This window comes from Ascaphus truei, chromosome 4 (assembly GCF_040206685.1).
Source record: "Ascaphus truei isolate aAscTru1 chromosome 4, aAscTru1.hap1, whole genome shotgun sequence".
In the NCBI taxonomy this organism is placed as follows: domain Eukaryota; kingdom Metazoa; phylum Chordata; class Amphibia; order Anura; family Ascaphidae; genus Ascaphus; species Ascaphus truei.
This window is the reverse complement of record NC_134486.1, coordinates 422,409,046-422,434,081: the sequence shown is the minus strand read 5'-3', so window position 1 is coordinate 422,434,081 and position 25,036 is coordinate 422,409,046. Positions and strand designations below refer to the sequence as shown.

At 52.8% G+C, this 25,036-nt stretch overlaps 1 protein-coding gene across 1 annotated transcript in view; it reads right to left on the bottom strand.

The window, feature by feature from the left end:
- The window catches only part of RRP36 (ribosomal RNA processing 36), a 150,857-nt gene extending 140,846 nt beyond the window's left edge, over nt 1-10,011 (bottom strand). The window contains exon 1 of the mRNA XM_075598838.1: nt 9,511-10,011. Coding sequence (XP_075454953.1) covers nt 9,511-9,996 — 486 coding nt within the window. The 5' untranslated portion in view covers nt 9,997-10,011. The remainder of the gene's footprint in view (nt 1-9,510) is intronic.
- Nucleotides 10,012-25,036: the final 15,025 nt, after the last annotated feature.

Genomic DNA, 25,036 nt, shown 5'->3' with positions numbered 1-25,036 from the left:
GAAGCCACGCCCCTTGTTACCTGGTGCCCCTGTAGAAGCCCCGCCCCTTGTTACCTGGTGCCCCTGTAGAAGCCCCGCCCCTTGTTACCCGGTGCCCCTGTAGAAGCCCCGCCCCTTGTTACCTGGTGCCCCTGTAGAAGCCCCGCCCCTTGTTACCCGGTGCCCCTGTAGAAGCCCCGCCCCTTGTTACCTGGTGCCCCTGTAGAAGCCCCGCCCCTTGTTACCTGGTGCCCCTGTAGAAGCCACGCCCCTTGTTACCTGGTGTCCCTGTAGAAGCCCCGCCCCTTGTTACCTGGTGCCCCTGTCGAAGCCCCGCCCCTTGCTACCTGGTGCCCCTGTAGAAGCCCCGCCCCTTGTTACCTGGTGCCCCTGTAGAAGCCCCGCCCCTTGTTACCTGGTGCCCCTGTAGAAGCCACGCCCCTTGTTACCTGGTGCCCCTGTAGAAGCCCCGCCCCTTGTTACCCGGTGCCCCTGTAGAAGCCCCGCCCCTTGTTACCTGGTGTCCCTGTAGAAGCCACGCCCCTTGTTACCTGGTGCCCCTGTAGAAGCCACGCCCCTTGTTACCTGGTGCCCCTGTAGAAGCCCCGCCCCTTGTTACCTGGTGCCCCTGTAGAAGCCCCGCCCCTTGTTACCCGGTGCCCCTGTAGAAGCCCCGCCCCTTGTTACCTGGTGCCCCTGTAGAAGCCCCGCCCCTTGTTACCCGGTGCCCCTGTAGAAGCCCCGCCCCTTGTTACCTGGTGCCCCTGTAGAAGCCCCGCCCCTTGTTACCTGGTGCCCCTGTAGAAGCCACGCCCCTTGTTACCTGGTGTCCCTGTAGAAGCCCCGCCCCTTGTTACCTGGTGCCCCTGTCGAAGCCCCGCCCCTTGCTACCTGGTGCCCCTGTAGAAGCCCCGCCCCTTGTTACCTGGTGCCCCTGTAGAAGCCCCGCCCCTTGTTACCTGGTGCCCCTGTAGAAGCCACGCCCCTTGTTACCTGGTGCCCCTGTAGAAGCCCCGCCCCTTGTTACCCGGTGCCCCTGTAGAAGCCCCGCCCCTTGTTACCTGGTGTCCCTGTAGAAGCCACGCCCCTTGTTACCTGGTGCCCCTGTAGAAGCCACGCCCCTTGTTACCTGGTGCCCCTGTAGAAGCCCCGCCCCCTGTTACCTGGTGCCCCTGTAGAAGCCACGCCCCTTGTTACCTGGTGCCCCTGTAGAAGCCACGCCCCTTGTTACCTGGTGCCCCTGTAGAAGCCACGCCCCTTGTTACCTGGTGCCCCTGTAGAAGCCACGCCCCTTGTTACCCGGTGCCCCTGTAGAAGCCCCGCCCCTTGTTACCTGGTGCCCCTGTAGAAGCCCCGCCCCCTGTTACCTGGTGCCCCTGTAGAAGCCACGCCCCTTGTTACCTGGTGTCCCTGTAGAAGCCCCGCCCCTTGTTACCTGGTGCCCCTGTAGAAGCCCCGCCCCTTGTTACCTGGTGCCCCTGTAGAAGCCCCGCCCCTTGTTACCTGGTGCCCCTGTAGAAGCCCCGCCCCTTGTTACCCGGTGCCCCTGTAGAAGCCACGCCCCTTGTTACCTGGTGCCCCTGTAGAAGCCCCGCCCCCTGTTACCTGGTGCCCCTGTAGAAGCCACGCCCCTTGTTACCTGGTGCCCCTGTAGAAGCCACGCCCCTTGTTACCCGGTGCCCCTGTAGAAGCCCCGCCCCTTGTTACCTGGTGCCCCTGTAGAAGCCCCGCCCCCTGTTACCTGGTGCCCCTGTAGAAGCCACGCCCCTTGTTACCTGGTGCCCCTGTAGAAGCCCCGCCCCTTGTTACCTGGTGCTCCTGTAGAAGCCCCGCCCCTTGTTACCTGGTGCCCCTGTAGAAGCCCCGCCCCTTGTTACCCGGTGCCCCTGTAGAAGCCCCGCCCCTTGCTACCTGGTGCTCCTGTAGAAGCCCCGCCCCTTGTTACCTGGTGCCCCTGTAGAAGCCCCGCCCCTTGTTACCTGGTGTCCCTGTAGAAGCCCCGCCCCTTGTTACCCGGTGCCCCTGTAGAAGCCACGCCCCTTGTTACCTGGTGCCCCTGTAGAAGCCCCGCCCCTTGCTACCTGGTGCCCCTGTAGAAGCCACGCCCCTTGTTACCTGGTGTCCCTGTAGAAGCCACGCCCCTTGTTACCCGGTGCCCCTGTAGAAGCCCCGCCCCTTGTTACCCGGTGCCCCTGTAGAAGCCACGCCCCTTGTTACCTGGTGCCCCTGTAGAAGCCCCGCCCCTTGTTACCCGGTGCCCCTGTAGAAGCCACGCCCCTTGTTACCTGGTGCCCCTGTAGAAGCCACGCCCCTTGTTATCTGGTGTCCCTGTAGAAGCCCCGCCCCTTGTTACCTGGTGTCCCTGTAGAAGCCACGCCCCTTGTTACCTGGTGCCCCTGTAGAAGCCCCGCCCCTTGCTACCTGGTGCCCCTGTAGAAGCCCCGCCCCTTGTTACCTGGTGCCCCTGTAGAAGCCACGCCCCTTGCTACCTGGTGTCCCTGTAGAAGCCCCGCCCCTTGTTACCCGGTGCCCCTGTAGAAGCCCCGCCCCTTGTTACCTGGTGCCCCTGTAGAAGCCCCGCCCCTTGTTACCTGGTGTCCCTGTAGAAGCCCCGCCCCTTGTTACCCGGTGCCCCTGTAGAAGCCCCGCCCCTTGTTACCTGGTGCCCCTGTAGAAGCCACGCCCCTTGTTACCCGGTGTCCCTGTAGAAGCCCCGCCCCTTGTTACCTGGTGCCCCTGTAGAAGCTACGCCCCTTGTTACCTGGTGCCCCTGTAGAAGCCCCGCCCCTTGTTACCTGGTGCCCCTGTAGAAGCCACGCCCCTTGTTACCTGGTGCCCCTGTAGAAGCCCCGCCCCTTGTTACCTGGTGCCCCTGTAGAAGCCACGCCCCTTGTTACCCGGTGCCCCTGTAGAAGCCACGCCCCTTGTTACCTGGTGCCCCTGTAGAAGCTACGCCCCTTGTTACCTGGTGCCCCTGTAGAAGCCCCGCCCCTTGTTACCCGGTGCCCCTGTAGAAGCCACGCCCCTTGTTACCCGGTGCCCCTGTAGAAGCCACGCCCCTTGTTACCCGGTGTCCCTGTAGAAGCCACGCCCCTTGTTACCTGGTGTCCCTGTAGAAGCCACGCCCCTTGTTACCCGGTGCCCCTGTAGAAGCCCCGCCCCTTGTTACCTGGTGCCCCTGTAGAAGCCCCGCCCCTTGTTACCTGGTGCCCCTGTAGAAGCCCCGCCCCTTGTTACCTGGTGCCCCTGTAGAAGCCACGCCCCTTGTTACCTGGTGTCCCTGTAGAAGCCCCGCCCCTTGTTACCTGGTGCCCCTGTAGAAGCCACGCCCCTTGCTACCTGGTGCCCCTGTAGAAGCCCCGCCCCTTGTTACCTGGTGCCCCTGTAGAAGCCACGCCCCTTGTTACCTGGTGTCCCTGTAGAAGCCACGCCCCTTGTTACCTGGTGCCCCTGTAGAAGCCCCGCCCCTTGTTACCCGGTGCCCCTGTAGAAGCCCCGCCCCTTGTTACCTGGTGCCCCTGTAGAAGCCACGCCCCTTGTTACCTGGTGCCCCTGTAGAAGCCCCGCCCCTTGTTACCCGGTGCCCCTGTAGAAGCCACGCCCCTTGTTACCTGGTGCCCCTGTAGAAGCCACGCCCCTTGTTACCTGGTGCCCCTGTAGAAGCCCCGCCCCTTGTTACCCGGTGCCCCTGTAGAAGCCCCGCCCCTTGTTACCTGGTGCCCCTGTAGAAGCCCCGCCCCTTGTTACCTGGTGCCCCTGTAGAAGCCCCGCCCCTTGTTACCTGGTGCCCCTGTAGAAGCCACGCCCCTTGTTACCTGGTGCCCCTGTAGAAGCCACGCCCCTTGTTACCTGGTGCCCCTGTAGAAGCCCCGCCCCTTGCTACCTGGTGCCCCTGTAGAAGCCACGCCCCTTGTTACCTGGTGCCCCTGTAGAAGCCACGCCCCTTGTTACCTGGTGTCCCTGTAGAAGCCACGCCCCTTGTTACCTGGTGTCCCTGTAGAAGCCCCGCCCCTTGTTACCTGGTGTCCCTGTAGAAGCCACGCCCCTTGTTACCTGGTGTCCCTGTAGAAGCCACGCCCCTTGTTACCTGGTGTCCCTGTAGAAGCCACGCCCCTTGTTACCTGGTGTCCCTGTAGAAGCCACGCCCCTTGTTACCCGGTGCCCCTGTAGAAGCCCCGCCCCTTGTTACCTGGTGCCCCCGAAGAGCAGGATCTTATCCCCCACGATGCAGCAACACTGCCTGCGGCGAGCACAGGGGCCCTTCCCTTGAACTTCAATACGGAGCCAGCGCCCAAACTCTGAGAGTGAGAGAGACAGAGAGAGTGAGTGCAGTTGTGATTTAGGAGTGAGACATGCGATATCCCCTCTCCTGCTGTGTGCAGCTGTGATTTAGGAGTGAGACATGCGATATCCCCTCTCCTGCTGTGTGCAGCTGTGATTTAGGAGTGAACAAACAAATATAAATTATGCAAATCTGTTTATGTCTATTTGGGAGGAGGACCATATCAGGTCCTCCAACCCATTTGGTGCAAACTTGGTGCTCTGGAAAAGATACATCGACGATGTGCTGTGTGTCTGGAGGGGGCCACTGGACCGACTGGAGGAATTCAAATTATATTTGAACGACAATACGCGGAATCTTAGATTCACGTTCAATCAGGATAGAACTTCAATAAACTTTCTTGACCTCTCCCTTTATGTAGTAAATGGCATCATCCACACTAAAACCTTCCATAAAGAAGTAGATGCCAACACTTACCTTTTGGCATCCAGTCACCACCACCCCAATTGGTTGCGTAACATCCCCAAGGGGCAAGCACTTAGAATTAAGAGGAATTGTTCGGAAAACTCCGTGTACCAACAGCAAATTAAGGAGTTGAAAACTAAATTCATTGAACGGGAGTATAAAAATCATGAATTGGATCTTGCGATCAAAGAGGTTAATAATACCGATAGAGCGTCCTTGCTGTGTGAAAAAGAGAAAATGGCTGAGAATGGTCAGGCTAAGTTTCCCTTTTTCATCACACAGTATAGTGGTATAGCTCCCATCATATCTAAGACGCTGATCAAACATTGGGGCATTCTCCAAAGAGATCCAATCCTTAAGAGCATCCTACCCAGTAAACCTAAAATAGTGTTTAAAAGAGCAAAGAATTTGAAATCCTCCTTATCACCTAGCTGTCCGTTAGATGGCCTGAGAGATCACCATGTTACATGGTTAAATGATCTTAAAGGCTACTATACATGCCAAAGTTGCATCGGTTGTAAACACAGTAAAAAAACAAAGACTTTTAAATCTAATGTGACAGGAAAAAACTTTAACATAAAAACCTTCATCAATTGTAAAACCAACTTCTGTGTCTATTTGCTGGAATGCCCATGCGGACTCCAATATGTGGGCCGCACTGGGAGACCCCTCAAACGAAGGTTCGCTGAACACGTTTACAACATTAAGAGGGGTCTCGAGACACACAGTGTCTCAAACCATTTCAGACTACATCACCATCAGAGTCCAGAAGGTTTAGTATGTATAGGGATTGATAATCCCAAAAGTAGTTGGCGTGGGGGGGACAGGCTCAATACAGTCTCCAAAAGAGAAAGTTATTGGATTTACACACTTAAGACCTTGACCCCCCTAGGCCTTAACATTGATTTTGACCTTGCAGCCTTTTTGAAGGACTCTTAATTTATCCCAGTTAAGCAGAGTGGGATATTTTATGTAAAACATTCAGGGATTGCATATTGAATTTATTAATTTTATAAATATGTGATCTATACCATGGTAATACATGGCTGTTTATATGTAAGTATGATTGTTTTATTATTTTTATTTGTTCTTAATTTATTCATTGTATTGTTCCCATTTATTGCACATTATGTGGGTATATATGTTTAATATTGGCAAGGCATTAACCCCGATCGCGCTGTTAGTGACAGAGCTGATCCCCCTTGACCGACATTGCAGCTAAGCCCCACCCCCAGTAGGAGTATCTCTCCATCTGGGTTTGCATATAAGGCATCACACACTAAGCTCCACCATCCCCTGACGAAGTGACCACGTGTCACGAAACGCGTAGGGAGGAGGAGCTTAGTCTTTTGAACCATCCCAGCCATTGTAGTCCTGCCGCAGGGAGAGCTTCCTATAGCACTGACGTCACACGCCAAGTCGACAGCGTGTCTGTGTGCAGTGATTCTCTCCGGTGTGGTATCAGGAAATGCAAGCTGCGGACGGCATATTGAGCAATACCATCTGTTATTGCACCATGTGAGTGTATTTTATCACGTTTTATAGTGTTTTAAGGAATAAAGGTCTGTTCATACTACACTATCTTGTACATATTCCTGTCTCACATTGGTGGAGGTGTCATAACGGACGCATCCCCGACGCCATTGAGGATAGAGGGTGTACCCTGTAAGCTGTCCCCAGTAAGCTGTCTCCACGTGGGGTTCGTGTGAGGAGCGGATTAGAAGGGGAGCAAGCACAGATCCTCTCCACTGAATATTTTGGCGTTTATTATGTGAGTAGGATTCTTTCACATCTCAGATAGGGCTCTGATTGCTGTAACACACTGCGCAATCAGGTGTGTCTGCTTATCTGTTATTTCAGACGGTGAATCCATCTACATCAAGGACATCATCCCATCTGGAGCATCTAAACCAGAGCCCAACTACCATCTTAAAGACTAGAGACTGCCTTAAAGATCACGGTATCTTGGACTTTAGCGCTGGGGACTTTATATTTGTTTGTTCACTGTGTATATCAGGTTTGGAAATACCTGTCATTATTGTCACCTAGCTGCTTTTTTCTCACAGCATTGTGTAAGTCACTTTGATATTAATTTGATGTTGCACGAGCACTTATCATTGTTTTTGTGATTTAGGAGTGAATGAGACGTGTGATATCCCCTCTCTTGCTGTGTGCAGCTGTGATTTAGGAGTGAGTAGGACGTGCGATATCCCCTCTCCTGCTGTGTGCAGCTGTGATTTAGGAGTGAGTAGGACGTGCGATATCCCCTCTCCTGCTGTGTGCAGCTGTGATTTAGGAATGAGACGTGCGATATCCCCTCTCCTGCTGTGTGCAGCTGTGATTTAGGAGTGAGTGAGACGTGCGATATCCCCTCCTGCTGTGTGCAGCTGCGATTTAGGAATGAGACGTGCGATATCCCCTCTCTTGCTGTGTGCAGCTGTGATTTAGGAGTGAGTGGGACGTGCGATATCCCCTCTCCTGCTGTGTGCAGCTGTGATTTAGGAATGAGACGTGCGATATCCCCTCTCCTGCTGTGTGCAGCTGTGATTTAGGAGTGAGTGGGACGTGCGATATCCCCTCTCCTGCTGTGTGCAGCTGTGATTTAGGAATGAGACGTGCGATATCCCCTCTCCTGCTGTGTGCAGCTGTGATTTAGGAGTGAGTGAGACGTGCGATATCCCCTCCTGCTGTGTGCAGCTGTGATTTAGGAATGAGACGTGCGATATCCCCTCTCCTGCTGTGTGCAGCTGTGATTTAGGAGTGAGTGAGACGTGCGATATCCCCTCCTGCTGTGTGCAGCTGTGATTTAGGAGTGAATGAGACGTGTGATATCCCCTCTCCTGCTGTGTGCAGCTGTGATTTAGGAGTTAGACTTGCGATATCCCCTCTCCTGCTGTGTGCAGCTGTGATTTAGGAGTGAATGATACGTGCGATATCCCCTCTCCTGCTGTGTGCAGCTGTGATTTAGGAGTGAGTGAGTGAGCGTGCGATATCCCCTCTCCTGCTGTGTGCAGTTGTGATTTAGGAGTGAATGAGACGTGCGATATCCCCTCTCCTGCTGTGTGCAGCTGTGATTTATGAGTGAGTGAGACGTGCGATATCCCTCTCCTGCTGTGTGCAGCTGTGATTTAGGAGTGAGTGGGACGTGTGATATCCCTCTCCTGCTGTGCGCAGCTGTGATTTAGGAGTGAGTGAGACGTGCGATATCCCCTCTCCTGCTGTGTGCAGCTGTGATTTAGGAGTGAATGAGACGTGCAATATCCCTCTCCTGCTGTGTGCAGCTGTGATTTAGGAGTGAGTGGGACGTGCGATATCCCTCTCCTGCTGTGTGCAGCTGTGATTTAGGAGTGAGTGAGACGTGCGATATCCCCTCTCCTGCTGTGTCCAACTGTGATTTAGGAGTGAATGAGACGTGCGATATCCCCTCTCCTGCTGTGTGCAGCTGTGATTTAGGAGTGAGACGTGCGATATTCCCTCTCCTACTGTGTGCAGCTGTGATTTAGGAGTGAATGAGACGTGTGATATCCCCTCTCCTGCTGTGATTTAGGAGTGAGTGAGCGTGCGATATCCCCTCTCCTGCTGTGTGCATGTCACGCTGCGCTCACCACAAACAGGACGGAAGACCGCGGGGCTGAGGTGGGGATAGAAAGGCACCGACCCACAACCACGCAGTCCTGTCCGGAATGCGTAGTCCAAGTCGTACCGCGTCGTAGGGTTGGAGAGGTCAGGGTAGTCAGGGTACTTGCCGTGTTCCAGGGTTGGAGAGTCCGGGTAGGTAGAGTTTCGTAGCCAAGGTCCTGGGTAATAGAAGGTAGAGTAGTCGAGTAACGAAGCCGGGGTCAAAGTGCTGGAGAGTGTAGAAATCCAAGTAACAGGCAGGGTCAAACAGGACAGACAAAGTTCAAGACAAAACTAGACAGCAGCGGTGAGCACAATGCATAAACAGGAGTTTATGCTCAGCAAGGAATGCCAGACAGGAGCAGGTATATATGCAGGGAGGATCCAATTACCTTGCAAGGGTGTGGTCCGGTCCTCCAATGGTGTCCGAGCAGCAGTAATTAGAAACAGCCTGCAGGTCATGCTTTCCTGGTGATTGCCTTGGTTGCCGAGCAACCCGCGCGCGTGCGCGATGCGCGTCGCGGAGCGCTGACGTCACGCGGGTGTACGGCCGAGTTCCCTCCCAGTGGGAGGTGTTGGCAGCTTCTCACTGAGCGTGCGTGTACTGCCCTAGCCGTGCGTGTGCGCATAGGAACGCCGTGTGACGCGTCAGCGAGGCGGTCCGTGACTGGAGTAGCTGCGGATGTGACAGTATCCCCCCCTTGAGGGGAGACCTCCGGGCGACCCAGAGATGGTTTTTCCGGGTACCTACGGTGGAAGGCATAAATGAGACGGTTGGCATGTACCTGACGATGAGGAATCCACTCTCTCTCCTCCGGGCCATAGCCTCTCCAGTGTACGAGATATTGCAATCCTCCTCTGGACATCCTAGAGTCGAGGATAGTCTGTACCTCGTATTCTATTTGACCCTCTACCAGTATAGTTTGTGGCGGTTTAGGTTGCCCCTTGGAGGAAGAGTCTTGAAGGTATGGTTTTAGAAGGGAGGAGTGAAAAACAGAGGGAATTCTCATAGATTTAGGCAGTTCTAGCCGATAGGCTACTGGGTTGATCCTTTTAGTGATGCGGAAGGGGCCAATGAAGCGTGGTGCCAGTTTGGGTGAAGTTACCTTTAAACGAATGTTTTTGGTGGATAACCAGACCCTTTGTCCTACAGAGTACCCTGGGACCTCTCTTCGGTGACGATCCGCTTGTCTCTTCTGTAGTCTACCAGCGTGCTGTAGGTTTAGATGGATCTTCTGCCATAAGTCTTGTAAGTGAAGGATCTTGTCCTCTGCGGCCGGGACTCCAGACTTCGAGATAAGAGAAGGGAGCGCAGAAGGATGGAACCCGTAGTTGATCATGAATGGTGATTGTTGAGATGATTCATTCCGAAGATTGTTATGGGAGAATTCTGCCCATGGAAGAAGTTCTGCCCAGTCGTCTTGAGTATCAGCAACAAAACACCTTAAAAATTGTTCCAGAGACTGATTGGTGCGTTCAGTTTGCCCATTGGTCTGGGGGTGATAGCCTGACGAGAAATGTAGTGTGACGTCCAGACTCTTACAGAACGCTCTCCAGAATCGTGAAATAAATTGGGATCCTCTGTTAGATACTATGTTCCGGGGAGTACCATGTAACCTGAAGATCTCCCTGATGAAAACGTCGGACAACATTGATGCCGGTGGGTAGACCTTTCATGGGAATGAAGTGTGCCTGTTTTGAAAACCTGTCCACCACTACGAGTATGGTGTCCATGCCTCTAGATTTAGGCAACTCAACAATAAAGTCCATAGATATGTGTGTCCATGGACGTTCCGGGATCGGTAATGGATGAAGAAGACCCGCAGGTCTGTTGTGTGGCGTCTTGTTCCGTGCACAAATAGTGCATGAAGATACAAAAGCTCGTATGTCCCTCCGCATGTTGGGCCACCAGAACGTGCGTTCGATGAGCTCAGTAGTTCTTTTGGTGCCAGGATGACCAGCTGTCTTGGATGAATGTCCCCACTCCATGACTCTCCTCTGGTAAAGAAGTGGAGTGAACAAACGATCCTCTGGAACCTTGAGTCCTGCTGGGATGTTGTTTTGAGCCTTGGTAATATCAGGCAAGGCGTTGAAAGTACTGGCTGCCACAATGCAAGTGGATGGAAGAATGGTCTCCTGCTGTTCCACCCTGCTATCCTCTACCAGGAACTGTCGAGACAACGCGTCAGCTTTAATGTTCTTAGAGCCTGGGATATATGAAATGAGGAAGTTGAAGCGTGTAAAGAATAAGGACCATCTTGCCTGGCGAGACCCGAGTCGCCGTGCTCCCTCAATGTACAGTAGGTTCTTATGGTTTGTTAATATTGTGACAGGTGTCTCCGTACCCTCCAGTAGATGTCTCCACTCCTCCAAGGCCAGTTTGATCGCGAGGAGCTCCCGGTTACCCACGTCATAATTCCTTTGAGCGGAGGAAAATTTTTTAGAAAAATACGCACAGGGGTGAAGTGGAGCTTGAGGATTCTTTCTCTGGGAGAGTATAGCACCTGCTCCTATATCGGAGGCGTCTACCTCTAAGGAAAATGGTAATGAAGGATCTGGGTGTACCAAGATGGGTGCTGAGGCGAATGCCGTCTTTATCCTCTCGAAGGCCTGGAGAGCTTCGTTAGACCAATTAGTAGGGTCAGCTCCTTTCTGAGTGAGCGCCGTGATGGGTGCTACTACCGATGAGAATCCTTGAATGAACCTCCGGTAATAGTTGGCGAAGCCGAGGAACCTTTGGATAGCCTTGAGGGAGAGAGGACAGGGCCATTCGAGTACAGCTTTGACCTTGCTGGGGTCCATAGCGAGTCCAGTGTCCAATATAATATAGCCGAGAAATGAGGTAGATCTTTGGTGGAAATGGCATTTCTCAAGCTTAGCAAATAAGTGGTTCTCTCTTAAGCGCTGCAAGACTTGTTTGACGTGAGTAGTATGTTCCGGCATGGATCTGGAAAAAATTAATATATCATCCAGGTATACAATCACATGACGGTCCAGAAGGTCTCTAAAGATGTCATTAACAAAGTCTTGGAAGACCGCAGGGGCATTGCACAACCCAAACGGCATAACTCGGTACTCGTAATGCCCGTCGCGAGTATTGAATGCTGTCTTCCATTCGTCTCCCTGTCTGATTCTGACCAGATTATAGGCGCCTCTGAGATCCAGCTTGGTGAAGATCTTAGCTCCTTGGAGTTTGTCAAACAATTCTGTTATTAATGGAAGGGGGTAGCGGTTCTTTATGGTAAGTTTGTTGAGACTGCGATAGTCTATGCAGGGTCTGAGGGTTCCGTCCCTCTTCTTGACGAAGAAAAAACCCGCCCCCGCAGGTGATGAGGATTTACGAATGAACCCCCTCTGAAGATTCTCCTGGATATATAGTCTCATAGCCTGAGTCTCAGGTATGGACAATGGGTCTGATCCTCCTCTCGGGGGCATGGTACCGGGTAGAAGATCGATTGGGCAATCGTACGCACGATGTGGCTGAAGTTCTTCTGCTTGACGTTTGTCAAAGACATCGCGGAAATCTTCGTATATCCCCGGCAGCCGTACCCTGTCAGGATCCGTGACCTCCAGTCCTGCCACTGCCTTTGGAGCAGACATGCAATGTTCCAAGCAAAAAGAACTCCAACGAAGTGGCGTGGCCTCTGTCCAGTCAATGACAGGATTGTGGATCCGGAGCCACGGAAGTCCCAGAATGATGTTCGAGGAGGGGGTGTGAATGACATCAAAGGTTATAGTCTCGGAGTGAAAGTCGCTAGTCATGATGTTAAGGGGTATGGTTTGTAAGGAAATGATCGCGGGCTGCAATGGTCGTCCGTCAATGGCTTCAAGACCTACCGGTCGATCTTTGGGTACCAACGGTATTTTATTCTTGAAGGCGAACTTTTGGTCCACGAAGTTTCCTCCTGACCCCGAATCCAGAAAGGCCCGTGTCTGTACTGTGAAGGTCTCACCGGATATGGAGATCGGTAGATAAAACCTCGTAGAGGGTTGAGGAGGGGGAAAAGTTGCAGTGCCCAGCGTGATCCTCCTTATACTCACTGGGCTTTGGCGTTTCCCGGCTTCAGCGGACAGTTGAATACCAGGTGGCCGTTATTGCCACAGTAGAGGCATAGTCCCGCTCGTCTTCTTCGTTGCCTCTCGATAGGCGAAAGGCTAGTCCCTCCCAGCTGCATGGGTTCATCTAGGACGGGAGTTGTGGAGAGTAGAGGACCTATGGTGGAAAAGGAAGATGATTGTATACCTCGGGGGTGTTTGTTTCTTTCCTTCCTTCTCTCTTGGAGGCGCTGATCCATCCGGATGCACAGGTCTATCAGGTCCTCCAGTCCAGCGGGACGATCCAGAGCTGCTAATTCATCCTTCAACCGTTCGGACAGGCCCTGCCAGAAGACTGCAGATAGAGCCACATCGTTCCAGGCGGTCTCGGCCGCCACCGTCCAGAAGTCCAGAGCATAACGAGCCACAGTACGGTCTCCCTGAGAAATATTAAGCAGAGTGGATGCAGCCGTAACCCTACGCCCTGGGGTGTCAAACACCCTTCTGAATTCGGTGATGAAGAGTGTGAGGTCAGAGATCAAATCTGGGCGTTGCTCCCAAATAGGAGAAGCCCATGCCAGGGCGGCGTCAGTCAGCAGGGAGATTATGTATGCGACCTTTGTTCGTGAAGAAGGAAAGTGAGAGGGCATTAGCTCAAACTGTATGAAGCACTAATTCAGAAACCCCCGACAACCGCTGGGATCCCCTGCATATCGGTTGGGCGCAGGTAGTCGTGGTTCGGAGGTAGGTGTGATAAGTGCAGGAGTGGCTGCGAGTGGGACGGGGTTGGTGGTAGATACAGTTAAACGTCTAACTTGTTCAGTCAGGGTATCCACGTCTTGTTTAAGTTGGGAAACTAGTTGTTCCTTGTGTGTAAATGAGCCGGTAAGTTGCCGGAAGCATTCCTCATGGGTGTCTAAGCGTTGGGCCACCTCAGCGGCGTCCATGTTTGTTGGGCTGAGCATATTGTCACGCTGCGCTCACCACAAACAGGACGGAAGACCGCGGGGCTGAGGTGGGGATAGAAAGGCACCGACCCACAACCACGCAGTCCTGTCCGGAATGCGTAGTCCTAGTCGTACCGCGTCGTAGGGTTGGAGAGGTCAGGGTAGTCAGGGTACTTGCCGTGTTCCAGGGTTGGGGAGTCCGGGTAGGTAGAGTTTCGTAGCCAAGGTCCTGGGTAATAGAAGGTAGAGTAGTCGAGTAACGAAGCCGGGGTCAAAGTGCTGGAGAGTGTAGAAATCCAAGTAACAGGCAGGGTCAAACAGGACAGACAAAGTTCAAGACAAAACTAGACAGCAGCGGTGAGCACAATGCATAAACAGGAGTTTATGCTCAGCAAGGAATGCCAGACAGGAGCAGGTATATATGCAGGGAGGATCCAATTACCTTGCAAGGGTGTGGTCCGGTCCTCCAATGGTGTCCGAGCAGCAGTAATTAGAAACAGCCTGCAGGTCATGCTTTCCTGGTGATTGCCTTGGTTGCCGAGCAACCCGCGCGCGTGCGCGATGCGCGTCGCGGAGCGCTGACGTCACGCGGGTGTACGGCCGAGTTCCCTCCCAGTGGGAGGTGTTGGCAGCTTCTCACTGAGCGTGCGTGTACTGCCCTAGCCGTGCGTGTGCGCATAGGAACGCCGTGTGACGCGTCAGCGAGGCGGTCCGTGACTGGAGTAGCTGCGGATGTGACAGTGCAGCTGTGATTTAGGAGTGAATGAGACGTGTGATATCCCCTCTCTTGCTGTGTGCAGCTGTGATTTAGGAGTGAGTGGGACGTGCGATATCCCCTCTCCTGCTGTGTGCAGCTGTGATTTAGGAATGAGACGTGCGATATCCCCTCTCCTGCTGTGTGCAGCTGTGATTTAGGAGTGAGTGAGACGTGCGATATCCCCTCCTGCTGTGTGCAGCTGTGATTTAGGAATGAGACGTGCGATATCCCCTCTCCTGCTGTGTGCAGCTGTGATTTAGGAGTGAGTGAGACGTGCGATATCCCCTCCTGCTGTGTGCAGCTGTGATTTAGGAGTGAATGAGACGTGTGATATCCCTCTCCTGCTGTGTGCAGCTGTGATTTAGGAGTTAGACTTGCGATATCCCCTCTCCTGCTGTGTGCAGCTGTGATTTAGGAGTGAATGAGACGTGCGATATCCCCTCTCCTGCTGTGTGCAGCTGTGATTTATGAGTGAGTGAGACGTGCGATATCCCTCTCCTGCTGTGTGCAGCTGTGATTTAGGAGTGAGTGGGACGTGTGATATCCCTCTCCTGCTGTGCGCAGCTGTGATTTAGGAGTGAGTGAAACGTGCGATATCCCCTTTCCTGCTGTGTGCAGCTGTGATTTAGGAGTGAATGAGACGTGCGATATCCCTCTCCTGCTGTGTGCAGCTGTGATTTAGGAGTGAATGAGACGTGTTATATCCCCTCTCCTGCTGTGTGCAGCTGTGATTTAGGAGTGAGTGGGACGTGCGATATCCCTCTCCTGCTGTGTGCAGCTGTGATTTAGGAGTGAGTGAGACGTGCGATATCCCCTCTCCTGCTGTGTGCAACTGTGATTTAGGAGTGAATGAGACGTGCGATATCCCCTCTCCTGCTGTGTGCAGCTGTGATTTAGGAGTGAGACGTGCGATATTCCCTCTCCTGCTGTGTGCAGCTGTGATTTAGGAGTGAATGAGACGTGTGATATCCCCTCTCCTGCTGTGATTTAGGAGTGAGTGAGCGTGCGATATCCCCTCTCCTGCTGTGTGCAGCTGTGATTTACGAGTGAGTGAGACGTGCGATATCCCCTCTCCTGCTGTGTGCAGCTGTGATTTAGGAGTGAGTGAGACGTGCGATATCCCCTCTCCTGCTGTGTACAGCTGTGATTTAGGAGTGAGACGTGCGATATCCCCTCTCCTGCTGTGTGCAGCTGTGATTTAGGAGTGAGATGTGTGATATCCCCTCTCCTGCTGTGTGCAGCTGTGATTTAGGAGTGAATGAGACGTGTTATATCACCTCTCCTGCTGTGTGCAGCTGTGATATAGGAGTGAGTGAGACGTGCGATATCCCTCTCCTGCTGTGTGCAGCTGTGATTTAGGAGTGAATGAGACGTGTTATATCCCCTCTCCTGCTGTGTGCAGCTGTGATTTAGGAGTGAGTGGGACGTGCGATATCCCTCTCCTGCTGTGTGCAGCTGTGATTTAGGAGTGAGACGTGCGATATCCCCTCTCCTGCTGTGTGCAGCTGTGATTTAGGAGTGAGTGAGACGTGCGATATCCCCTCTCCTGCTGTGTGCAGCTGTGATTTAGGAGTGAGACGTGCGATATCCCCTCTCCTGCTGTGTGCAGCTGTGATTTAGGAGTGAATGAGACGTGTTATATCCCCTCTCCTGCTGTGTGCAGCTGTGATTTAGGAGTGAATGAGACGTGCGATATCCCCTCTCCTGCTGTGTATAGCTGTGATTTAGGAGTGAGAAGTGCAATATCCCCTCTCCTGCTGTGTGCAGCTGTGATTTAGGAGTGAGACGTGCGATATTCCCTCTCCTGCTGTGTGCAGCTGTGATTTAGGAGTGAGTGAGACGTGCGATATCCCCTCTCCTGCTGTGTGGAGCTGTGATTTACGAGTGAGTGAGACGTGCGATATCCCCTCTCCTGCTGTGTGCAGCTGTGATTTAGGAGTGAGTGAGACGTGTGATATCCCTCTCCTGATGTGTGCAGCTGTGATTTAGGAGTGAATGAGACGTGCGATATCCCCTCTCCTGCTGTGTGCAGCTGTGATTTAGGAGTGAGTGAGCGTGCGATATCCCCTCTCCTGCTGTGTGCAGCTGTGATTTAGGAGTGAGTGAGCGTGCGATATCCCCTCTCCTGCTGTGTGCAGCTGTGATTTAGGAGTGAGTGAGACGTGTGATATCCCCTCTCCTGCTGTGTGCAGCTGTGATTTAGGAGTGAGTGAGACGTGCGATATCCCCTCTCCTGCTGTGTGCATCTGTGAGTTAGGAGTGAATGAGACGTGCGATATCCACTCTCCTGCTGTGTGCAGCTGTGATTTAGGAGTGAATGAGACGTGCGATATCCCCTCTCCTGCTGTGTGCAGCTGTGATTTAGGAGTGAGCCGTGTGATATCCACTCTCCTGCTGTGTGCAGCTGTGATTAGGGAGTGAGTGAGCGTGCGATATCCCCTCTCCTGCTGTGTGCAGCTGTGATTTAGGAGTGAGTGAGACGTGCGATATCCCCTCTCCTGCTGTGTGCAGCTGTGATTTAGGAGTGAGTGGGACATGCGATATCCCTCTCCTGCTGTGTGCAGCTGTGATTTAGGAGTGAGTGAGACGTGAGATATCCCCTCTCCTGCTGTCTGCAGCTGTGATTTAGGAGTGAATGAGACGTGCGATATCCCCTCTCCTGCTGTGTGCAGCTGTGATTTAGGAGTGAATGAGACGTGCGATATCCCTCTCCTGCTGTGTACAGCTGTGATTTAGGAGTGAGTGAGACGTGCAATATCCCCTCTCCTGCTGTGTGCAACTGTGATTTAGGAGTGAGTGAGCATGCGATATCCCCTCTCCTGCTGTGTGCAGCTGTGATTTAGGAGTGAGTGAGCATGCGATATCCCCTCTCCTGCTGTGTGCAGCTGTGATTTAGGAGTGAGTGAGACGTGTGATATCCCCTCTCCTGCTGTGTGCAGCTGTGATTTAGGAGTGAATGAGACGTGCGATATCCACTCTCCTGCTGTGTGCAGCTGTGATTTAGGAGTGAATGAGACGTGCGATATCCCCTCTCCTGCTGTGTGCTACTGTGATTTAGGAGTGAGCCGTGTGATATCCACTCTCCTGCTGTGTGCATCTGTGATTTAGGAGTGAGTGAGACGTGCGATATCCCCTCTCCTGCTGTGTGCAGCTGTGATTTAGGAGTCAGTGGGACGTGCGATACCCCTCTCCTGCTGTGTGCAGCTGTGATTTAGGAGTGAGTGAGACGTGCGATATCCCCTCTCCTGCTGTGTGCAGCTGTGATTTAGGAGTGAATGAGACGTGCAATATCCCTCTCCTGCTGTGTGCAGCTGTGATTTAGGAGTGAGTGGGACGTGCGATATCCCTCTCCTGCTGTGTGCAGCTGTGATTTAGGAGTGAGTGAGACGTGCGATATCCCCTCTCCTGCTGTGTGCAACTGTGATTTAGGAGTGAATGAGACGTGCGATATCCCCTCTCCTGCTGTGTGCAGCTGTGATTTAGGAGTGAGACGTGCGATATTCCCTCTCCTGCTGTGTGCAGCTGTGATTTAGGAGTGAATGAGACGTGTGATATCCCCTCTCCTGCTGTGATTTAGGAGTGAGTGAGCGTGCGATATCCCCTCTCCTGCTGTATGCAGCTGTGATTTACGAGTGAGTGAGACGTGCGATATCCCCTCTCCTGCTGTGTGCAGCTGTGATTTAGGAGTGAGTGAGACGTGCGATATCCCCTCTCCTGCTGTGTACAGCTGTGATTTAGGAGTGAGACGTGCGATATCCCCTCTCCTGCTGTGTGCAGCTGTGATTTAGGAGTGAGATGTGTGATATCCCCTCTCCTGCTGTGTGCAGCTGTGATTTAGGAGTGAATGAGACGTGTTATATCACCTCTCCTGCTGTGTGCAGCTGTGATTTAGGAGTGAGAGAGACGTGCGATATCCCTCTCCTGCTGTGTGCAGCTGTGATTTAGGAGTGAATGAGACGTGTTATATCCCCTCTCCTGCTGTGTGCAGCTGTGATTTAGGAGTGAGTGGGACGTGCGATATCCCTCTCCTGCTGTGTGCAGCTGTGATTTAGGAGTGAGACGTGCGATATCCCCTCTCCTGCTGTGTGCAGCTGTGATTTAGGAGTGAATGAGACGTGTGATATCCCCTCTCCTGCCGTGATTTAGGAGTGAGTGAGCGTGCGATATCCCCTCTCCTGCTGTGTGCAGCTGTGATTTACGAGTGAGTGAGACGTGCGATATCCCCTCTCCTGCTGTGTGCAGCTGTGATTTAGGAGTGAGTGAGACGTGCGATATCCCCTCTCCTGCTGTGTGCAGCTGTGATTTAGGAGTGAGACGTGCGATATCCCCTCTCCTGCTGTGTGCAGCTGTGATTTAGGAGTGAATGAGACGTGTTATATCCCCTCTCCTGCTGTGTGCAGCTGTGATTTAGGAGTGAATGAGACGTGCGATATCCCCTCTCCTGCTGTGTATAGCTGTGATTTAGGAGTGAGAAGTGCAATATCCCCTCTCCTGCTGTGTGCAGCTGTGATTTAGGAGTGAGACGTGCGATATTCCCTCTCCTGCTGTGCAGCTGTGATTTAGGAGTGAGTGAGACGTGCGATATCCCCTCTCCTGCTGTGTGGAGCTGTGATTTACGAGTGAGTGAGACGTGCGATATCCCCTCTCCTGCTGTGTGCAGCTGTGATTTAGGAGTGAGTGAGACGTGTGATATCCCTCTCCTGATTTGTGCAGCTGTGATTTAGGAGTGAATGAGACGTGCGATATCCCCTCTCCTGCTGTGTGCAGCTGTGATTTAGGAGTGAGTGAGCGTGCGATATCCCCTCTCCTGCTGTGTCCAGCTGTGATTTAGGAGTGAGTGAGACGTGTGATATCCCCTCTCCTGCTGTGTGCAGCTGTGATTTAGGAGTGAGTGAGACGTGCGATATCCCCTCTCCTGCTGTGTGCATCTGTGAGTTAGGAGTGAATGAGACGTGCGATATCCACTCTCCTGCTGTGTGCAGCTGTGATTTAGGAGTGAATGAGACGTGCGATATCCCCTCTCCTGCTGTGTGCAGCTGTGATTTAGGAGTGAGCCGTGTGATATCCACTCTCCTGCTGTGTGCAGCTGTGATTTAGGAGTGAGTGAGCGTGCGATATCCCCTCTCCTGCTGTGTGCAGCTGTGATTTAGGAGTGAGTGAGACGTGCGATATCCCCTCTCCTGCTGTGTGCAGCTGTGATTTAGGAGTGAGTGGGACATGCGATATCCCTCTCCTGCTGTGTGCAGCTGTGATTTAGGAGTGAGTGAGACGTGAGATATCCCCTCTCCTGCTGTCTGCAGCTGTGATTTAGGAGTGAATGAGACGTGCGATATCCCCTCTCCTGCTGTGTGCAGCTGTGATTTAGGAGTGAATGAGACGTGCGATATCCCTCTCCTGCTGTGTACAGCTGTGATTTAGGAGTGAGTGAGACGTGCAATATCCCCTCTTCTGCTGTGTGCAGCTGTGATTTAGGAGTGAGTGAGCATGCGATATCCCTCTCCTGCTGTGTGCAGCTGTGATTTAGGAGTGAGACGTGCGATATCCCCTCTCCTGCTGTGTGCAGCTGTGATTTAGGAGTGAATGAGACGTGCGATATCCACTCTCCTGCTGTGTGCAGGTGTGATTTAGGAGTGAGTGAGACGTGCGATATCCCCTCTCCTGCTGTGTGCAACTGTGATTTAGGAGTGAGTGAGCATGCGATATCCCCTCTCCTGCTGTGTGCAGCTGTGATTTAGGAGTGAGTGAGCATGCGATATCCCCTCTCCTGCTGTGTGCAGCTGTGATTTAGGAGTGAGTGAGACGTGTGATATCCCCTCTCCTGCTGTGTGCAGCTGTGATTTAGGAGTGAATGAGACGTGCGATATCCACTCTCCTGCTGTGTGCAGCTGTGATTTAGGAGTGAATGAGACGTGCGATATCCCCTCTCCTGCTGTGAGCTACTGTGATTTAGGAGTGAGCCGTGTGATATCCACTCTCCTGCTGTGTGCATCTGTGATTTAGGAGTGAGTGAGACGTGCGATATCCCCTCTCCTGCTGTGTGCAGCTGTGATTTAGGAGTGAGTGGGACGTGCGATATCCCTCTCCTGCTGTGTGCAGCTGTGATTTAGGAGTGAATGTGACGTGCGATATCCCCTCTCCTGCTGTGTGCAGCTGTGATTTAGGAGTGAGTGAGACGTGTGATATCCCCTCTCCTGCTGTGTGCAGCTGTGATTTAGGAGTGAGTGAGACGTGCGATATCCCCTCTCCTGCTGTGTGCAGCTGTGATTTAGGAGTGAGTGAGACGTGCGATATCCCCTCTCCTGCTGTGTGCAGCTGTGATTTAGGAGTGAGTGAGATGTGCGATATACCCTCCTGCTGTGTGCAGCTGTGATTTAGGAGTGAATGAGACGTGCGATATCCCCTCTCCTGCTGTGTGCAGCTGTGATTTAGGAGTGAGTGAGACGTGCGATATCCCCTCCTGCTGTGTGCAGCTGTGATTTAGGAGTGAATGAGATGTGCGATATCCCATCTCCTGCTGTGTGCAGCTGTGATTTAGGAGTGAATGAGACGTGTGATATCCCCACTCCTGCTGTGTGCAGCTGTGATTTAGGAGTGAATGAGACGTGCGATATCCCTCTCCTGCTGTGTGCAGCTGTGATTTAGGAGTGAGTGAAACGTGTGATATCCCCTCTCCTGCTGTGTGGAGCTGTGATTTACGAGTGAGTGAGACGTGCGATATCCCCTCTCCTGCTGTGTGCAGCTGTGATTTAGGAGTGAGCCGTGTGATATCCACTCTCCTGCTGTGTGCAGCTGTGATTTAGGAGTGAGTGAGCGTGCGATATCCCCTCTCCTGCTGTGTGCAGCTGTGATTTAGGAGTGAGTGAGACGTGCGATATCCCCTCTCCTGCTGTGTGCAACTGTGATTTAGGAGTGAGCCATGTGATATCCACTTTCCTGCTGTGTGCAGATGTGATTTAGGAGTGAATGAGGATTGCGATATCCCCTCTCCTGTTGTGTGCAGCTGTGATTTAGGAGTGAATGAGACGTGCGATATCCCCTCTCCTGCTGTGTGCAGCTGTGATTTAGGAGTGAGTGAGACGTGCGATATCCCCTCTCCTGCTGTGTGCAGCTGTGATTTAGAAGTTTGACGTGCGATATCCCTCTCCTGCTGTGTGCAGCTGTAATTTAGGAGTGAATGAGACGTGCGATATCCCCTCTCCTGCTGTGTGCAGCTGTGATTTAGGAGTGAGAAGTGCGATATCCCCTCTCCTGCTGTGTGCAGCTGTGATTTAGGAGTGAATGAGACGTGTGATATCCACTCTCCTGCTGTGTGCAGCTGTGATTTAGGAGTGAGTGAGACGTGCGATATCCCCTCTCCTGCTGTGTGCAGCTGTGATTTAGGAGTGAATGAGACGTGTGATATCCCCTCTCTTGCTGTGTGCAGCTGTGATTTAGGAGGGGGTGAGACGTGTGATATCCCTCTCCTGCTGTGTGCAGCTGTGATTTAGGAGTGAATGAGACGTGTGATATCCCCTCTCCTGCAGTGTGCAGCTGTGATTTAGGAGTGAATGAGACGTGCGATATCCCCTCTCCTGCTGTGTGCAGCTGTGATTTAGGAGTGAGACGTGCGATATCCCCTCTCCTGCTGTGTGCAGCTGTGATTTAGGAGTGAATGAGACGTGCGATATCCCTCTCCTGCTGTGTGCAGCTGTGATTTAGGAGTGAGACGTGCGATATCCCCTCTCCTGCTGTATGCAGCTGTGATTTAGGAGTGAATGAGACGTGCGATATCCCCTCTCCTGCTGTGTGCAGCTGTGATTTAGGAGTGAATGAGACGTGCGATATCCACTCTCCTGCTGTGTGCAGCTGTGATTTAGGAGTGAGTGAGACGTGTGATATCCCCTCTCCTGCTGTGTGCAGCTGTGATTTAGGAGTGAATGAGACGTGTGATATCCCCTCTCCTGCTGTGTGCAGCTGTGATTTAGGAGTGAGTGAGACGTGTGATATCCCCTCTCCTGCTGTGTGCAGCTGTGATTTAGGAGTGAATGAGACGTGTGATATCCCCTCTCCTGCTGTGTGCAGCTGTGATATAGGAGTGAGTGAAACGTGCGATATCACCTCTCCTGCTGTGTGCAGCTGTGATTTAGGAGTGAATGAGACGTGCGATATCCACTCTCCTGCTGTGTGCAGCTGTGATTTAGGAGTGAATGAGACGTGCGATATCCCCTCTCCTGCTGTGTGCAGCTGTGATTTAGGAGTGAGACGTGCGATATCCCTCTCCTGCTGTGTGCAGCTGTGATTTAGGTGTGAGTGAGACGTGCAATATCCCCTCTCCTGCTGTGTGCAGCTGTGATTTAGGAGTGAATGAGACGTGTGATATCCCCTCTCCTGCTGTGTGCAGCTGTGATTTAGGAGTGAGTGAGACGTGCGATATCCACTCTCCTGCTGTGTGCAGCTGTGATTTAGGAGTGAGTGGAACGTGTGATATCCCCTCTCCTGCTGTGTGCAGCTGTGATTTAGGAGTGAATGAGACGTGTGATATCCCCTCTCCTGCTGTGTGCAGCTGTGATATAGGAGTGAGTGAGACGTGCGATATCACCTCTCCTGCTGTGTGCAGCTGTGATTTAGGAGTGAATGAGACGTGTGATATCCCCTCTCCTGCTGTGTGCAGCTGTGATATAGGAGTGAGTGAGACGTGCGATATCACCTCTCCTGCTGTGTGCAGCTGTGATTTAGGAGTGAATGAGACGTGCGATATCCACTCTCCTGCTGTGTGCAGCTGTGATTTAGGAGTGAATGAGACGTGCGATATCCCCTCTCCTGCTGTGTGCAGCTGTGATTTAGGAGTGAGACGTGCGATATCCCTCTCCTGCTGTGTGCAGCTGTGATTTAGGAGTGAATGAGACGTGTGATATCCCCTCTCCTGCTGTGTGCAGCTGTGATTTAGGAGTGAGTGAGACGTGCGATATCCCCTCTCCTGCTGTGTGCAGCTGTGATTTAGGAGAGAGTGAGACGTGCGATATCCCCTCTCCTGCTGTGTGCAGCTGTGATTTAGGAGAGAGTGAGACGTGCGATATCCCCTCTCCTGCTGTGTGCAGCTGTGATTTAGGAGAGAGTGAGACGTGCGATATCCCCTCTCCTGCTGTGTGCAGCTGTGATTTAGGAGTGAGCCATGTGATATCCACTTTCCTGCTGTGTGCAGCTGTGATTTAGGAGTGAATGAGGATTGCGATATCCCCTCTCCTGCTGTGTGCAGCTGTGATTTAGGAGTGAATGAGACGTGTGATATCCCCTCTACTGCTGTGTGCAGCTGTGATTTAGGAGTGAGTGAGACGTGCGATATCCCCTCTCCTGCTGTGTGCAGCTGTGATTTAGGAGTGAGTGAGACTTGCGATATCCCCTCTCCTGCTGTGTGCAGCTGTGATTTAGGAGTGAATGAGACATGCGATATCCCCTCTCCTGCTGTGTGCAGCTGTGATTTAGGAGTGAGTGAGACGTGCGATATCCCCTCCTGCTGTGTGCAGCTGTGATTTAGGAGTGAATGAGACGTGTGATATCCCCTCTCCTGCTGTGTGCCGCTGTGATTTAGGAGTGAGTGAGCGTGCGATACCCCTCTCCTGCTGTGTGCAGCTGTGATTTAGGAGTGAGTGAGACGTGCGATATCCCCTCTCCTGCTGTGTGCAGTTGTGATTTAGGAGTGAATGAGACGTGCGATATCCCCTCTCCTGCTATGTGCAGTTGTGATTTAGGAGTGAATGAGACGTGCGATATCCCCTCTCCTGCTGTGTGCAGCTGTGATTTAGGAGTGAATGAGACGTGCGATATCCCCTCTCCTGCTGTGTGCAGCTGTGATTTAGGAGTGAATGAGACGTGTGATATCCCTCTCCTGCTGTGTTCAGCTGTGATTTAGGAGTGAATGAGACGTGTGATATCCCTCTCCTGCTGTGTGCAGCTGTGATTTAGGAGTGAATGAGACGTGTGATATCCCTCTCCTGCTGTGTGCAGCTGTGATTTAGGAGTGAATGAGACGTGCGATATCCCCTCTCCTGCTGTGTGCAGCTGTGATTTAGGAGTGAGTGGGACGTGCGATATCCCCTCTCCTGCTGTGTGCAGCTGTGATTTAGGAGTGAATGAGACGTGCGATATCCACTCTCCTGCTGTGTGCAGCTGTGATTTAGGAGTGAATGAGACGTGCGATATCCCCTCTCCTGCTGTGTGCAGCTGTGATTAGGAGTGAATGAGACGTGCGATATCCCCTCTCCTGCTGTGTGCAGCTGTGATTTAGGAGTGAGACGTGCGATATCCCTCTCCTGCTGTGTGCAGCTGTGATTAGGAGTGAATGAGACGTGCGATATCCCCTCTCCTGCTGTGTGCAGCTGTGATTTAGGAGTGAGACGTGCGATATCCCTCTCCTGCTGAGTGCAGCTGTGATTTAGGTGTGAGTGAGACGTGCAATATCCCCTCTCCTGCTGTGTGCAGCTGTGATTTAGGAGTGAATGAGACGTGTGATATCCCCTCTCCTGCTGTGTGCAGCTGTGATTTAGGAGTGAGTGAGACGTGCGATATCCCCTCTCCTGCTGTGTGCAACTGTGATTTAGGAGTGAGCCATGTGATATCCACTTTCCTGCTGTGTGCAGATGTGATTTAGGAGTGAATGAGGATTGCGATATCCCCTCTCCTGCTGTGTGCAGCTGTGATTTAGGAGTGAATGAGACGTGCGATATCCCCTCTCCTGCTGTGTGCAGCTGTGATTTAGGAGTGAGTGAGACGTGCGATATCCCCTCTCCTGCTGTGTGCAGCTGTGATTTAGAAGTTTGACGTGCGATATCCCTCTCCTGCTGTGTGCAGCTGTAATTTAGGAGTGAATGAGACGTGCGATATCCCCTCTCCTGCTGTGTGCAGCTGTGATTTAGGAGTGAGAAGTGCGATATCCCCTCTCCTGCTGTGTGCAGCTGTGATTTAGGAGTGAATGAG